Below are 17,176 nucleotides of genomic sequence, written 5' to 3' on the forward strand. Positions count from 1 at the left end.
TTCAAGCCTTGTTTCTTCCCACAGATACTAAAGAACAGTTTGATTCTTCTATCTTTAATCCTGCTCAGTGCCATTTGTTCTACATTGTTTCATTATATCAAGGTAACTGCAGAAAACAGGTGAGAACAATAAAAAAATAATGAACAAGCTTGGGCAGGAGCAAAATACCATAAGCTTTCAGCAGTTTGATATTTCATACCAGTGATCAATATGAGACATATTTAATAGCTCACACTAAAGGCTTTATAAGAGTATGTATGTTTGCTGAGGAGAAATTATGCTAGTCCCAGGTCACTGTATTTTAGTTTGGTAGCAAAACTTTTTGTATCAACAACAGTTTCATTTCAACAAATGAGTAGGGTCTCTTCAAAAATACCACACTGGAAAAGCAGACATCTTGTGCTCTCACTGTTTTGATGCCAGTTCTTCTACTAACGTTTAAGGCTGGGTTTAGGTTTGGCATCAGATTATATTCTCAAGTAGGCAGCTGCCTCTAGAAAAGAGCCAAAACTGTTTCTGTGTCAAAACCACAATGATAAAAAAACCAGCATAGCCTGCCAGCCAGCACCTCTTTCACAGGAGTATAAAGTGTCCAGCAGAACAAACAGAATGATTTTGAAAGCTGCTGTTAAGTTTCAACAGTATTACTAGTTTCTCTTTTAAAGGTCTATAACTATTTCCCACAGGTGAATGTTTATTTGTTTTACTGAGTATCTTATGCTTTTTAAAGAGGCAAAGCACCATGACAGCAGTTCCTTTCCTGACAAACAAGACATCCTTTTTTTAGCAGAGATTGTTGAAATTTCTAATATAAAGTGTAGACTTTAAAGTGAAAAAAATTCAACTGTGAAATAGGTATTTAGCTCCTTTAATAAGCAAAACTATTGTCAACATATTCTGATAGACATTGCTTTTAATTGTAACAAGTTTTTAATTCAAGGCAGTCTCAAAGTTCAATGAAGTTACATTAAAAAAAATGGTTATGGTTCCAGCAGAATCGTAGCTGGAAATTTTGATGTAACACATTTCTTATTTCTTAAGTGTGCCTAGACAACACATCATTACTACATTTGCAATCAGCCAAATGACTAAATTCAATAAGAACTTTGAAACTGCAGAGAGAACAAAAGCAACATAGGGAAACAAATAACATGGTTTTGCAATTGAAATACCTGTAGATGGTGTAACAAGTTCTCGTGTTAATCTGGTGCCATGAAGCTTGAAGAAACCCCACTGGGCCTCTAAAAATCCAGCACCTGATATCATTATTTTCATTATAAAGAAAGTAATCTTATTATTTCCCTTTCAAATAATGCTGGTTTTGGCTGGAATAAAGTTTATTTTCTCCATAGGAGCCAGTATGGGGCTGTATTTTGAATTTGTACTGAAAACAGCAATTGTCAAAATTGACAATTCAGGGATATTTTGTTATTGCTGTGCAGAGCTCACACAGAGCCAAGGCCTTTCTGCCCCTCACCCCACCAGGGAGGAGGCTGGGGGTGCACAGGGAGCTGGGGGGGGATAAGCTGGGACAGCTGATCACAGCTAGCCAAAGGGATACTCCAGACCATGTGGCATCAAGCTCAGCTAGGGAAGAAGGAGGAAGGAGGGGACATTTGGAGTGATGACATTTGTCTTCTTAAATAACCATTACGTGGGATGGAGCCCTGTTTTCCTGGAGATGGCTGAACACCTGCCTGCCCCTGGCAAAGACTAAATGAATTCCATGTTTTCCTTTGCTTGTGTGCAGCTTTTACTTTACCTGTTAAATTGTCTGGATCTCAACCAACAGGTTTTCTCACTTTACCATAGTAGAGCGTAGTCCATTGGGGTTGAACCACAAATGAGCTTGAAGGGTTCAAGGTAAGAACAGATTTGGCTGGAATGTGCAGGATCACATTTATAGCTGCCGTTGCTGTTTATCTGTTGACAGACTCCTGTACTTACCATGGGGCTTGTTTGGCTTCTGTACGCAGGTGTCTGGTGCTTGTTGGTGGCTCGTTTGTTGCTTTCACTGCTCGCTGTACTACTTATCTTATTTGACTGTGCCTGGGAACATTCTGATAACAGCAATGTTTCTGTGCTGCTGTACTGAACAGACTGGAACTCCATGTGAACTCAAGTCAAAGGGTCCGTGACCTAAAGATGAGTTCAAGCAGCAGCAGGACACTCCAAAGCATCTGTGACCGTGGCTCAGTCCAGGCCAGAGCAAGAAAACCTCCCACTATTCCCAGGCTGTCTCCCATTAGAGTACAATCATTACAACAGTTCAGCAGAATCACTATTTCAAAATTATCAGCTTAGAACCTCTTCTGTCTGGTTTAATTTTACATTTGAACTGCAGACATATTTAGAGTGATACATGGATGTAAAGTACTAACATTTTTCCATTTAATGTGCACTCCAAATCCCACATCTTCGAAGTACTGATCTAAGTACTGCTATATTACATGACCATTTGTGATGAAAATGAAGTAATTTATATGCATAACATAAAACTTCCAAGTCTTACTTAAGGCCCTACTGAAGAAATATTTCTTGATTCTCTGAAGCCTTTCACTCTAACATCTGGCTCAGATATGGGCACAGTAAAAGGCAGTAATTTTTTTTTCCTCATTCAGTATTCTGTTGTTCATTATCCTTACTTGGAAGTATTTATAAACAGCCATTCTTTCATACTGTGACCTCCAAAAAGTCATGATTCATTTTCCTTCCTTCTGAAAAAAAAAAATCAATGAAATAGGGTGTCATCTCACGTGAACTCTGTTTGCTGTGGCACATATTGCACTTCTCCCATCTCTGAGGTCCAAATTAGAATTTATTATCCCAGTCTTGGCAATTTCTGTTGGCAGCAGTTTGACTTGACCTTTTAATCCAGTTAGCTTTTTCCACTACAGTACTCAAATAATGGGCTGTAGGAAGGCAAATGCCTTCAGTCAATGGGTTGTGAGACACTAACATGAATCTTTGCCATCACAAATTACTAGAGCTCAGATCCATACAACAGACTGTGAAAAAGTCAGTCACAACAGCCTGTTTACCTTAAAGGACAGTCTGGGTGATGAATAACTTGTCCTAGAGGACTACATTTGTTCACTGAAAGTGCAGTCACTACAGCCTGTGCTGCCCTCTCCCCCAGGCAAAGGCAAGTGTCCAGCAGTGCCCGAGCACGGCCGGTCACTGTGGGGTACGAGGTGATGGTTTCATAGTCCATTCGGGACAGGCTTTGCTGGGAGCGAAGCACATCGAGGATGTGGTTGAGGCGTCCTTCTGTCATGCAGTTCAGTATGGTCTGTCTCTGGCAGGCAAGGATTTGACAGCAGTTTCCTTTTCTGCAAGGACCTTGAGTGAAAGGAAAACAAAATAGACAAACCATTTTTCATCCAGAAGCTGTTAAGAAGTGATAGCATCAACACCAGAAATATAAACTCAGAGGAAGGAAGGAGGAGTTTGTTTGTGTTCTATGTTTGAAACTAGAATTTTCATCTTGTGTTTGAAACTCACAATCAGATTACAGCACATAGGTGTTTTTAAACCACTGAGTGCTCAGATTGTGTGAGGGGAGAAGATTTTCAGGTCCTGTCCTATTCATCTAGCATCTGTATTTAACTTTGTGCAAAACACCGTGCCTGGACACAGATGAGAAAACTTTCTCCTAAAGGTGGAAGGACAGACAACTTCAGGGTAGCAGGAGAGTTCAAAACACATAGAGTGAAACTGGGAAGATGAATATACATCAAAGCCAAACTGGTAACAAAAGTAATACCACTGATAAAATGATTGAGAGCTTTGGGCTCTCTCTCTTTTCATGCGATGATTAGAATACCTAGTGCTGACATTAGGGTTTCTAGTGTACAGTAAGTACCATACATGAAGAGAAAATTAATAACCAAAAGCTGTGTTGCTTTGGAGAACATGCTTCTGTCATTCTGATTTCTGAGTGTTGCCAGGAGAGTTCTGTGATGAACTTTTCCTGCATGGTCTAGTCTGTTGATTTATGCAGAAATTATGCCATCACTCAAGTAAATTGCTGTAGAGGAGGATAGCCAGCTAGCCTGAGAATTGTTATGAGCCAGTTTGCAAAAAGTTAGCATAAAAACCTCACAAAGCTTCACCCACAGACAAAGAATCTTCACAAATCAGAATCTGACCCTTTCTGCCTCTTTTCTGCAGAAGGACCTGGGTCGATGTGAGGGGATGAAGAGCCCCCTGTCACCTGTTTCTGTAGTCAATAGCTACTTTTGCAGAGGTACACAATACACAGCAAATGATTGCAAAAAAAATATTCCAGACCTAAACAACTAATGTATTTCACATTCAATGTGTGCTGTGTTTTTTGTATTTTTATTATGGTCTTTTCAGAACTGTTCTCAGCCTCACTGTGGCCCTGAAAGAAAGGAACATGACAATGTTCGCAGTGGTCAGTACCTGAACTTCTGAGAACAGAGGAGCAGCTGTACACAAATAGACATTTGTTTCAAGTTAAAATCAGTTATTACTCTAAATACCTGAAAATGTGTGCAAAATTTAGAAAAATCTGTTTCCTCCAGGTTTTAACCAATTTAATCACTAAGATCTGGCCAAGGTGAATATTGCCAGCTCAAAGTGGCAATGGTGCCTTACCTGGCACTGCTTGTCCAAGGCACATTGGTTGTGGTCTGTGCTTAAGAGCCAGTGGTGGGGTGTTATGCTGGCTGCTCTCTTTGCCTGCAGTTGAACCAGATGAAGGAGCTGTGCAAAAGGAGCTTGATTTTCTTCTCTCAGAGCCTGGGTGATCTAGAAAAAGTTTAAGATGAGCAAGATGAGAGCTTTGAAATGAACAAGAAAGCATTACACATATGTTGCCCACTACAGGAGACAGGAACTGAAGACTGACTTGAGATTACTTTGGCTCTTGTTAATACATCATTCATTATTCCTAGGAAAACTTTGGCATACATTACTATACACATCTGACTTTTCCAAACTGTCTCTAGGAATTTGTTATTGAAGTTATGGAACATTGTATTCTGTCCATAAGTCTGATGGCTATTGATCAGAACTAAAGTGCTTGGAAATGCAGATTTTGCTACCAGTTAATTGACTTCTGATGTCTCAATTTTTGTACCTGAAAGCATGAGAAATATAGGCAATCTCTTCTTGACACAAATTTAAACACTTAGGACAAATCCACAGTGGAAAGGTAAAGAAATTTATCTATATAGGAACAGTGATTATCAGGAATTATTCATACATTCCTGGCAACATTACCTTTTTAAAACATATCTCTCTTTCTTAGCAGATTAAAAAATAAGCAGTTATTCCTGGTGGCACAAAGCAATTCCCAGAGGGAATTGTTCTGTCAAAAGCAGCAGGCAATATTTGATGTGTGATGTGTGAGAGAAAGGCAGCTCTACATTTATATCTCAGTATTCTAAAAAAAAAAAAAACCTACTAATTTTTTTATTATTATTATTTGATCTATAATTTTAAGTGGAAAGCTTTGTGGTGTCTCTGGTTTCCTGCAGTAAACTGATGCTTTAGATGATACCAGCAGAGAGCACAGCTTTACTCTGAGAAGAGACAATTTTGCATGAAAAATTACATTTCTATATGGAACAACTAGTAATTTGTCCTTTTCTTATAGCAGCTGGAGATGAATATAATTCAAGTTGGCAACCTTTTGTTGCTGTTGCATTCTGTGAAGTAGTATTTGACACACCCATCTCAATATTATCTCTTCCTGCTGTATTTGCAGTGCTATCAAGTAGAACAGTTGACAAGCTTGGCACTACAAGAGGAATTTTCTTCCTGATTAAGTGGTTGCCTTTTTGTGGACAGATGATCTGAAAGAGATCCAAATAGAGAAGAGTTATCTTCTTGGAAACTTTTGTTCCAAAACTGTTTCTAAACAGGAGAGGTCCAAAACAAACCTTGAGAGAAGGAGGTTGTTTTTGCAAGAGCAATGTCAGAAATGTGAGAAAACAGTGGGTTTTCTTGGATGGAGTTATCCTGGTTAGGAACATTTTACCCAAGTGTTTGCATTATGCAGTGTCAGGGCTGTCAGGAGAAATAAGCAGCTGATGAAGTACTCTGAAGACTCCTGTGCCACGAACTCACCTCTGAATTGCACGTGCCTCTCTGCAGTGTGTAGGTCTCTGAGTCTTTGCATGCATTAAGCGCTCTCTCCTGGAAGAGGAAAAACACAGTAACTGCAGTAAGTGTAGACGTGGTTTGTTCCGTTCACAGCTGCCAGGAGCAACAATTTATAGTAACATAACTTGCACTGGCAACATATCTTAAACTGTAAGGTACACTCATATATAGTAACAGTTCTGACAAAATTCTACGTTGTTTCTCTTTCCAGTGTTTCAAATTTATTTTAAAACCCAGTGTTGAATCATGCAGAGGAAAGAGAAAATAAGATTGTATTGAGAGAGGTTGAGCTAGCTAGAACATGTTTGCTTTTAAATAGCCAAACAGCATGGCCATCCTGTGTTCAGTGTGCCAAACTATCTGCAGTAAGGATATGTCAACACTTGTAACTTTTTTCCAGTTTGAACATCCACAGAAGATTTGTTAAACTATTTTTGAGATTTTATACTTCAACAGTTGCGAATCAATTTCCCAGAAACTTCAGTATCATTTTCAGAGTAATTTTGGACTTATCAGTTCAGTTGTTTGAACAATAAATTATGCTCATTAACAAAATAAGTCTTCACAATGTAAGAAATTGAAAAATAAAACTTTTCTCAAGGGAGACTGTACTGCCAAATACTCCATAATTTAATGTTTCAATCCCAAATAAACTTCAACAGTTTTTATCTAAAAATTACTCTGACTCTAACATTGCCACCTATTAAAACATTGATCAAGGGCTGTTCTATAAGCCCAGAATGTGATTGCAACATACAGAAATAGTGCAGCATGCATCAACATACACAACACACAGTAATGAAATCAACAACACACAGTAATGGAATCAACAACACAGCATGGGTTGTGTAACTCCAGCTAGAGCCAGAGTCCTTGTCCAAGGGCCAAAACACGTGTGTCACTGTTTTTGTTCAGTGCCTATGTTAACTAGCCAGGATGTAGCTATGTTTGTAGCAGTCACATCTGCACCAGGTTTCCCATGGCAGTGTGAGCAGATATGGAGTTAGCTCTAACCCCTCGGTTTCTGGCTGTTCCCCATCCCCTCCTGTGGTATTAGAGAGCCCCTGGGACGAGCAGTGTCTTTTCCTGAAAGCTTGGCAATTTAGAAGCAGTGAAGGGTACAGAGCAGTGCTGTTACTGCTATTGCTACCACAGGTACAAATGCTGTTCAGGTTTTGAACTAGAGGGTTTCTAACCAGTACATACAAAAAACCCATCCTTGGTTCTAGCCCTAATCTGCAGTACTTGAGCTGATGTTTGTTCTAACTCACGTGGGTTTGCCAGGCTGAGTCCAGGTGGTGACTAGAAAGAAGTCAAAATATTTTTAAAATAGCAGCTAGCAATTGACTAATTTTCTAGAGGACCTCACAATATATATTGTACAATTTCTGAATGAACCTGAAGTGCCAAAGGGTACTCCCCAGCTCTCTGGCATGACCAGTAAAACAATCAAGACAAAACCTTCACTGGCTTTGGGTCAGAAAGATTGCAATTGAGCAAATTAAATAATGTTGTTGTAGGAGAACAAGAAATTTTGCACTAACCTTTGCATCCATCAAATTGTAGATTGCTGCAGAAATTTCCTCCTTATTTATACTAGTCAAAACTCCATTTAGAAGGTGTACACATTCTGCAGGGGCAATAAAGCACTTTACACACCACATTGTGTAGGAAAGCATGTATACATTTAGGTATCATCATATTGCAGCTAACTTTACTATTATATTGAGAAATTGGATTAATTAGAGGAAATTAGTTAAATACAACTCCAACCTCATACTTTACCTTATAGTAAACAAAATTTTGGAGATAAATAAGTCAATCTCTGGTAGGAAACTTCAGTTAGAGGAAACATCAAAGGTAGTCCGATGATCTAAAGACCACTTTGACTTCAGTTGTTCAAAGTGTTAGAGCTCCTACAAAGACTGTCTCCATTAAAAATCTTGCACAGAAAGAAATCCTGAATGTTACCTGCAGTGTGTGGTCTATAATCTGGTTTTTGATGCCAGCACAGAACAATGAGGTGCAACAATCTATTCCTCTCAGGCAAATTACTTGGTATGAACTTTTCTGAAATGCCTGGCCGCAAACTGCTGCAGATTCCTCTCAAAACATCAAGCAGGGTTGTTTGACCTACAATTTAAAAGAAAATGTCACTGCCAAAAAATATTAAAGACCTCTTAAAATTACATCCAATGTAAGTCAAAAGGAAAGATATATTAATGCTCTTGAAAGTAGATATGCTAGCCTTTAATAATAGCTATAGCTGCTTATTGCAACAGGACCTTTCAGGATAAAGAACTCTGTTCAATACCAAGTCACAAATGGTTATGTAAACTAGTACTGTAACCTACGTGCACAGATACCTCAGGAATACAGGCTATTATTTTAAGCAGAGTTTTATATAAAGCCTTACACTTGCATTATGAGAGTATAACAAAAGAATTGAAAAAAAAAAAAAAGGAATCTACATTGAACAGTCTCAAGATGGCAGCCATAAGCTGTATGGGCATTTAGATATTACTCCATGCAGAATTTTTTGAAGGTTCTCAGTCTGTAAAACACAGGAGTCCTTCAATCAGTTTTGCCATGCAGGATGAAGCCCATAGCAAAGAAGCCCTTACTGATCTCTACTTCCATGTAATAGGGATTGTTCCTAGACACTGACAATTATTATATAATGCTTTGTAAACTAAGTTCTCTACAACTGCTCACACTTTTGTCTAAGAAAGTAAGATCCCCTGCTTCCTTAAGATAATCCCTCATGAACTGACATTTCTGGATTGGTATTTGAAATTCACAGCAACTGTAAAATTGAGTATTCTGCTCATTCAATTAGCTACTTGTCACTGATTTTATGAAGTGATATTCCTTCTCTCTGAAGGTACGTGGAAAACCCATCTCAGTGATAATGCTTCAGCAAGCACAGATTGATGGTACTAGTGGGGGAAGAGGCTCTGCTTTTTCCCTTCAGAAAGAGCAGCTTCTTCAGAAACATTTAGGATTTGGTGAGGAACTGTACTATTTACATCCTCTAATGTGGAGCTTTGTGCTGTAACAGTAAGAGAAGGCAAAGGGACATCTGAAAAGACGGTGTTTGTGTCATAATTTCACTACAATAAGGGAATTTGTGGACGAGATGTGGACAGCACAAAGTCTGACATGAACAATAAATACCTTCAAAAGGTTTCTTTCTGCTGAGACTCTCCCAACACAGGATTCCAAAACTGAAAAAAAACCCCCAAAAACAACAAAACAGTGAAAGATCATTCATTAGCTTGCAATCTGTATCTACATTCTGTTTCAAGAGTTTAACTTTAATTCTGTTTTCAGGAGTTTAACTTTGTATGTTTCATAAAAGAAATCAGAAGAGTGGCCTCCTTAAAAGTTATTTAAAATATTAGTCCACAGCTCTGTGTGCTGGTCATGATGATGTGTATCCATCCAGACCAGTGGCACTTTGCAGTCCTCTCATTTATTGAGGCATCCACAATGTATGTAACATACCCAAAAGGGACATGTGGCAGTGAGTAATCTCCCTCCTTTGTATAAACCACTTTGTTAAAAAGTACAGGTGCTTCAGTGGCTCAGTAACTTATCCCAGCAGAGATTCCATAGGATCTTAACGGGACACTGTTGAGGGAAAGGTTTTATTTTTACCTGGGCCTGATCTAGGCATAAATGATTCCTTCTACTAAAAGCAATCTAAAGCAATCAGCAATTTACACTTCTAAATTATTTGAAGCAGTTATGAGGCTTCTAAATATATCTGAAAGTTTTGGCAGCTGTTACACTTTTAAAACATTTAGGTCCATTATATAAATATTTATATGACTGACTTTGAGAACAGTTCTTAACTTAATCTTATTCACCAGAGATGGGAAATTAAAATTTATTTCACTGCTGTAATTGACCTCATGTGCCATACTACCTTACTGCATTATGTATGTTTGGCATTTCTACTGTAATATCTTTGAAGATAAGTGTTTTGGCAGCATTGTAGAGTGCAGCATGGACTAGGTATGATGTGCCCTTAGAAACTCCTTAGAAACTCATTCACTCACCTGTAAATATCACCTTCCTGGGAAGGGAGGCCTCCTTCAAGTATTTCAGGAGGAAGATACACTAAATCCTGGCAGTTTCTGTGATGGCAGTTCTGCAGGTCTGACCTCAGTTGCTGTTTCCTCCAGTTGGTTAGGCCATAATCTGATATCTATGGAAATGTGAGCAAAAGTAATTTTAGTAACAATATAACAAGTCTTGGTATCAAATGTTGACTGCTAAGATCAATATATTCAACAATAGGACAATCACTGTATTTTACATTAATGGACTAACAGTAGAAGCTCCTACCTTGGCTCTGTACTGCACATCCAAAAGTACATTGGAAGGTTTCAGGCTGCAGTGGCAGAGAGCAGGTCCAAGGCTGTGAAGATGGTGCAGCCCTTCAGCCACATCCAGCAGGATCCTTATGAGTAAGGGAAAGGGAAGTTCTGGGTACAGTTGATGCTACGCAACACAAAATACAGGTTTTGGTACAGTGAAGTTGTTACTATTCCCATTTTCATTTGACAACAAACAGAACTACAATACAGAAGCACAATGCAGAAACTGAAGAACAGATTGTGACTACTGTCCATAATTTACATACTGATTTTACTTTGATCTTGTAATTAATTTTATCACCTCAAAGATGACATCTTTTATCTACCTCATGGATGAGGGAGTGGAGGGATCCATTGTTCATCCATTCAGTCACTATCCCCACAAGTCCATGGTACTGGTAAATCCCAAGGAAAGGCAGGAGATGTTCAGACTCATAGTGTCTGACATTTGCTATGTCCTGAAGTAGCAACTTCCACTCCCTGAAAAAAAAAGCAAGTCAAAGGCAGGTTAGACTGAAGTGAACTTCAGTGGAAGATGAAAGCGTAGGATGTGGAAATGAGTGAGAACCATATGGTTGAATATAAACTAGTATTATTTATGATAACCCAGTATCATATAATCTTCCAAGCAACTGTAAGAACATGAAGCAGTTGTAGTGTAGTGTATTTTTATATTATAAAGTAAATTTAATTTTTCTAATATAAAATGAAAGACTTCTGGAGGTTTTAATATGAACCTAAGAGCACAGTTTGAAACAGGATTGAAGTGTGAAAGCGGGAAAAAGCTGGAGTATATGAAATACTAGATTAAGAATAAAACAAAGATTTACTTTTACAGTTCCAAATAACTTGTACTCTTTTGCTATTATTGACATCCACATTGGCAAGGAAATGATGTGTTTCTATGCTTTCCTTCACATCTCACTGCTGTGTAACCCTGGCCATTACCTCCCCTCCTCCCATATCACCTGCTTTCATCTGTGCACGCTGGTTTAGATTAAATTCAACTGAGGTCTCTTCAGGGACCTCTAGAAAAATAACACCTTAGCATACTGTTATTACTGATCCAGGTTTGTAGACATTATTATAGTAGATTAATTATTGACTTCAGAATTAAGCTCTACTTCATAAAAAACTGTAAAAAAACATAGAGCTTGTTTCTCAGTAAAGTTGCCTCCAAGTTGCCTCTTGGTTGGTCAGGATTTCTAGGAATGGAGATGTGCTTAGGGATGAGGTGATCTTGGATAAGCCATGACTTGTTCAGTGCCACCACTGCAGGTCTGTGCTGCCCATCGGTGGGGATGGTTGGGCAGATAAGACCCATACCTGTCTGTAGTGTCCTGGCTGGTCAGCAGCTTCACAGAGATGGAAGTATTCCAGGAAATATGAAAGGCTTTGAGTGCAAAGCCTGAGCCTGTTCTGGTCAAAGTAAAGCTTTCCAAATCTTCCTGGGTTAGCATCGGTAATGGACCGGCCATTTCTTGATGGCTGGCTTGGGAGAAAAATGTGGCAGAAAAGAATTTAAGAAGGTTTTTTTGTCACAATTACCAAAGCACAGTGAAGTTGCATCTCCCCTTACTTCCCAAATAACAAATCCAAGAGCCTTCCTTTCACCATTCTGTGTCAGACTTTCCTTACGAAGAGAGGAAAAATGTACTAATTGCAAAGGAGTGTCTGGACCATAATTTTCCACCTGAAGCTTCAAGATGCTAATTAATTGCTCATCATTATTGCTTCTCTGAAATCTCCTTACAGAAGAGATGAGGCTGGCAGGTTAACAATTTCATAAAATTTGAAAAGGTTCCTCTGAATGAAGATAATTTTCTAAAATGAGCAATTTATTCCTTAAAGTTGCAAAGACAGACCACACAAATCTACCAGTCCTGAATGTAAAGGAGGTAAACAAAATGCTGGCAGAAGCAAAATTATGTCTCATTTTTATTCTATACAGCAATAAATAATAATTTAAATAGCCAAAAAAATTTACTCAACTCCAACCATAGTGCATGGAAGACCAAATAATGGTTTTACCACCTAAACCATTCTTGAAAGTATTCGTTTTTATTTAAAATTGAATCAAGCAATAATATAAGTATTTTTTGAGCTCTTGCTCACTGGCTACTTAGAAATTAAAGCTAATCTTCAGCTCTTTATTTTGGATTTTCAAAATCTAATAAAACTGGAGACTTTTTGGAATTGAAACAGAAACCACTTCAATTTTTATTATTAAAAGCCATGTCATGACATGCCAAGCACCATTCTCCCCATGTCTGAATTTCTACATCTTTGTATTGCAAGGTACCAAGACATTCTTTCAACAATTCTGCTCTTTTGAATGCTTTTTCTCCCATATCCTTTAAAAATCTCATTATCAACCCCCGAAGTCAATATTCCAGAGATTACCTATGCAAGGAAATGGTTTGCATTATTTTTAGTAAGACACTAAAAGTCTTGGATAACTTTGCCTTCCTCACCCAGCCATGCAGACAGGGTCATGAAGAAGACTGCTATAAAAGCCATTTATTTCAAGTTTATAATTATAAGGTAATTTTTAAAAATTAATTAATAGTAAAAATGTTTCCTTACTATGAGAGTAAGTATATTAATAAACAGATGTCTCAGGGAAAGAAAGTGGAAATAAAAATCAACTTACCTCTGGAAATACAAACATAAAACGATGGAATGGATGGAATGAATGGAGTGAAACTGCTGATACCAAGTGTGAGTCGCTTTGAACCGCATTCAAACACAGCTCGAGATTTCCTGCCGGTGAGTCAGCTTGCTTGTTGATCTCTCCTTTTATTGGCTGCCTGCAAACATCTAACATTTCCTGGTCAGATACACAAACTGTAACTCCTTAGTGACTGCAGATGAGAGCGATTACAGAGAAGTTGGACAGCTGCTTCTTCCACATCAAGAGAGAAAGGTATATAACAGTGTAAAATACCATATTGGATACAGCCCAGGTACAGAATTATGTGGAGTTGTGCTCAGACTGTGCAGCTGATACTGATTTCTGCAGTGGGTCAAGCTGACAGCACAAGTTAAAAACCCCCTAAATATTTTAAGCCAAGTTGATCTTAAAAGAGGAAATAAATGCTGGGTTTCTGGTAGGAGGGTGGACAGGCACAGGGTAATGTCGTGTTGCAGAGAAGTCAGGTTCAATTGGCTGTCAAACAGCCCTCCTGAAAAGGATGTAGGGGTTAGGGTGAAAGTCCAGCTGGTCATGAGTCAGTAGTATGTTCTCATCACAAAAGAAGAAAATTAAATGCTGGGATCCATTAGAAATGCAGTCAGGAAAGTGAAACAAATTATGGTGCCTCAGTGCCCAGAAATGGTGAGGTTGAAATACTTGGAGCAGCTTTAGGGCCCTCAGTTCAAAGAAAATGTTGACAAACTGAAGAGGACACAATACACAGCTACCAAGATGGGGCCCTGGGACACATACCTTACAATGAGAGGCTGAGAGGGCCAGTCTTGCTCTGGCAGATGCAGCAGGCCAAGGAGGGATCAGTTTGAATTCTACAGCTATTTGAAAATCAGTTATGGAGATAGAGACAAATTCTTCTCCATAGTGGCAGATAGCCAGAAGTGGCATGGGCAGGTGTCTCAACTTCAGAGCTTCAAGCCAGATGCTAGAAAAAAAATTCACCAGGTGAGTAATGAAGTTCTTTATGGGCCACTCAGGTTTCAGAGCCTCCATCCTTTAAAGGTCCTCTAGACTTAGCTAAACAAAACCATGGCTGACCTGGTTCAGCACTGCCAGCAGTCTTGCCTTTAGCAGGAGGCTGGGCTAGAAAGTGACAAAAGTTCTGTATACCTTTAATTTTATGAAAACCTTACAGGCCCTAATTGTGTTCCTGCTAGGCCCTTATCATACGCATTCCCACTGAGGGCTGATGTCACTGCTGCATGCAAGGTGGAAACTTAAAGAGAGAGCAGTTGTTTCAGTTGATCACATTTTATGCAAATTTCTCTATTTATAGAGTCTGTCTTAAAAGCAGTGTCAGTAAATGAGATTCTTTCCCCAGACTTCAGCTGGTTTTGGATGAAACCCTAACCTCCGCCTGTCCTGGGGAGGGGAGGAGCAGTGAGGCAGTTAGCTAATCCTCCTGTGATCACAGGAAAGTCCCTTTTATCATAAAATCATGTGGCCAGGGCTGTGTGGCCTGAGAGGAAGCACACTATGAGGGGGAAGTTCACAGTGTGATTTTGCTGACAGCCGTAACTCTCTAACCAGCATCAGCTTTCTCTGCCCAGCACACCCCTCCTCAAGGGAAATTTAGTATGAGGAGACAGAAGCAGCAAAGGTGAGAAAAGTGGGCTGTAACAATCCTAGAGAAGGCTGGAAGCATGTCAGGTTGTGTTGTTGGCACCACAGGATCCTCCTCCCTTTGCTTTGGTTTATCAACACCACATTAATTTTTGTTTATATATTTTTATATAATCTTGTTTATATATATTCTATGCTTCTGTGGATAGTACATTAAAAATGTTTTCCTCTTTAAAAGGTGTTGGCCTGTCTGGCTCAGCCTGTGCTGCAGGAGAATCACAAACTATTCAAAATCCATACAGCTAATTAAAGAAAGTTCTTCAGAAGAGCTTTGTATCTAAATTTGAAGGACTTAATTTTACTGAAATTATTTGACACTTAAAGTAGTTTTAGGTAGGTCTGTATTTTTAGAATATCATGTGATGGGGAAACAGAGTACTCGAACAATTCCACATTTGTTTACTCCTTTTGACTATTGTTCTCAGCTTAAAAAACCCCCTTAGCATAAAACCAGAAAGCTTAATTTTAATCCATATGTGAAGAAAGCAGAAATTTACAGGCAAATTTACAGTGCAGGTCTGACCTAATTAAACATTCTTATTAACTGAACATGTTAATTTAAAAAAAAATAAAATCATTATTTTACCTAAATATAATTCATCCAGAGAAATTAAAACTTCTCACATAATATGAACACTTATGAGCAATGGGCAAGAAAATCTTCTGTAGGCTTCCACAAGGCCAGTCTTGTGCAGAAATCAGACAGTGAAGAAAACTAAAGTTTAGTTTCACTGTAAATTGTTGAGGTTTTTTTTTTTTTTTTTTGTTTTTGTTTTTGTTTTTGTTTTCTTTGTAATAATGTAAAATACTTGGAATAAGACCTTGCAGCAAAGAGTAATGGGTAAGAGAGACATTGAATCATTCTCATCTCCTGTGCATAGCTTTCATTCATTGCCATACAGACAGCAAAATACATAGGTGCTGGTGAAGGACAGACAGTCCTGCCAGAACCAGCAGCTGCCTGATGCCCAGGGGCTGTGTGCTGTTCTCAGGGACAGGGAGAGACTGAATTCCATTGGAAATACCACTGAGTGCATTCCAGCCATATGGAAGGGGAAACAACAGTGAACAGAAAGATAATCTGAAGAGCAGCACTTTAAATGTTCATTATGTGAGTGCCTGCAGGATTCCTTTTAGTGAGTGAATCCAGCCATCACAGAAGGTTTGGCAGAGGGCATCTGACTACAACTGCAGGAAGCATTCTGAGATAGTAGGTTATTTCTCATATGTACATTCATGCTAAATGACAGCACAAGTCTTTCAGCAGAGTCATGGATTTAAAAAAAGCCCAGAGGCCAGTGTTTAGTCCATTCAGAAGACAAACAAAACTGATTCTCCTATTGTCAAAGAATGAGTAGTTAAAAGACATGATATTTATTAATTTACTTTTCAAAGTATCAAAATTAAGTCTTTTAAAGCCTAACCATAAGAATAACTAGAATTTTTTGCTTTTTTAATCCTAACTTATTTTTGTGTCTCATTGACAAACTAAGACAGTTCATAGGAAACATAAATATGATCTTAACAGTACCTTAACATCCTGAAAGCAGGAATAATAATGATACCTAAAGGATAACAGTTTAAGACACAAGTGGTTTATAAGTCTTCTCTTCATAACAGTCACAAAGAGTTATGATCAAATTTAGAATAAAATAAGGGTTTTACAAAGAGTAGCTTTAAAGGGCCATGACATAAGACAAAGCATGAATAGAGAGAGAGTGTACAACGGAAGAATGACACAGGACCAGAAGATTGAAGCATTGAGATGACCCAAATACCAAAGCCTCTGATACATATTCAGTAAACACTACACTTGGATATTTCAGAAGAGTTCCCAGCATCATTTCTCAATCTGGCTATTCCTGTTGAGCCTCTGGGCAGGATAACTTTTGGCAAGGAGGTAAGTTCTAAGGTGCTGTATTCTTTGGCATCCTGTCTATTTTGGGAGGACTTATAAGGAGATAATGTTAAAATGCTGTAGGTTTTAGATTTGCAGGATTCAAATGCTATGTAGTTCAGCTTTATAAAAGCTGGGCTGTAGTGCATGAGTGCAGCCAATGATTTAATCATCTTGCTCTGGAAGACAAGACTCCAAACAGGAAAAACACTCACTCGCTGTAATGGGATACTTGAAGATACAAAAAACTATTATGTCCCTTTTCCATTTCATGGATTTGCTGTTGAAGTAAGCCTTCCTTTTCTATTTTTGTTTGTTTGTTTTGTTTTTACCATACCAGTGTATTTTGGGAAATACTTACAAAATTCATTTTGCCATTAATGAGATGACTAAACAAAGGTTATCAAAGCTTCTAGCCTTTGGCAA

The 17,176-nt window shown here is 38.5% G+C and overlaps 1 protein-coding gene across 2 annotated transcripts; it reads right to left on the reverse strand.

Annotated features, from left to right (window-relative positions):
- Positions 1-852: 852 nt before the first annotated feature.
- On the reverse strand, positions 853-14,155 carry LOC111934565 (receptor-interacting serine/threonine-protein kinase 2-like). Of its 2 annotated transcripts, none has more exons than XM_023934730.2 (12): positions 13,174-14,155; positions 11,847-12,012; positions 10,847-11,000; positions 10,489-10,644; positions 10,200-10,348; positions 9,313-9,362; positions 8,107-8,268; positions 7,680-7,765; positions 6,100-6,168; positions 5,660-5,825; positions 4,624-4,776; positions 853-3,342 (listed from the first exon to the last, which is right to left on the reverse strand). In XM_023934730.2, the coding sequence occupies exons 2-12, from the start codon at positions 11,996-11,998 to the stop codon at positions 3,038-3,040; spliced, it is 1,602 nt and encodes a 533-aa protein (XP_023790498.2). In that variant the 5' UTR covers positions 11,999-12,012; positions 13,174-14,155; the 3' UTR covers positions 853-3,037. The 2 variants fall into 2 exon arrangements, with proteins under 2 accessions (XP_023790498.2, XP_023790497.2); XM_023934729.2 differs by having other exon boundaries at positions 11,847-12,008; positions 13,174-13,319.
- Positions 14,156-17,176: the final 3,021 nt, after the last annotated feature.

Source organism: Cyanistes caeruleus, chromosome 12 (assembly GCF_971803275.1).
Source record: "Cyanistes caeruleus chromosome 12, bCyaCae1.hap1.1, whole genome shotgun sequence".
NCBI lineage: Eukaryota > Metazoa > Chordata > Aves > Passeriformes > Paridae > Cyanistes > Cyanistes caeruleus.

What these genes read in the sequence shown, in the direction of transcription:
- LOC111934565 (XM_023934729.2), bottom strand. Translation starts at nt 13,262, where the DNA reads ATGCGGTTCAAAGCGACTCACACTTGGTATCAGCAGTTTCACTCCATT. An exon ending in TTATGTTTGTATTTCCAGAG is followed by an intron (nt 12,009 to 13,173) that starts GTAAGTTGATTT and finishes CTCCCAAGCCAG; the next exon opens with CCATCAAGAAATGGCCGGTC. An exon ending in TCCACTCCCTCATCCATGAG is followed by an intron (nt 10,645 to 10,846) that starts GTAGATAAAAGA and finishes TGTGTTGCGTAG; the next exon opens with CATCAACTGTACCCAGAACT.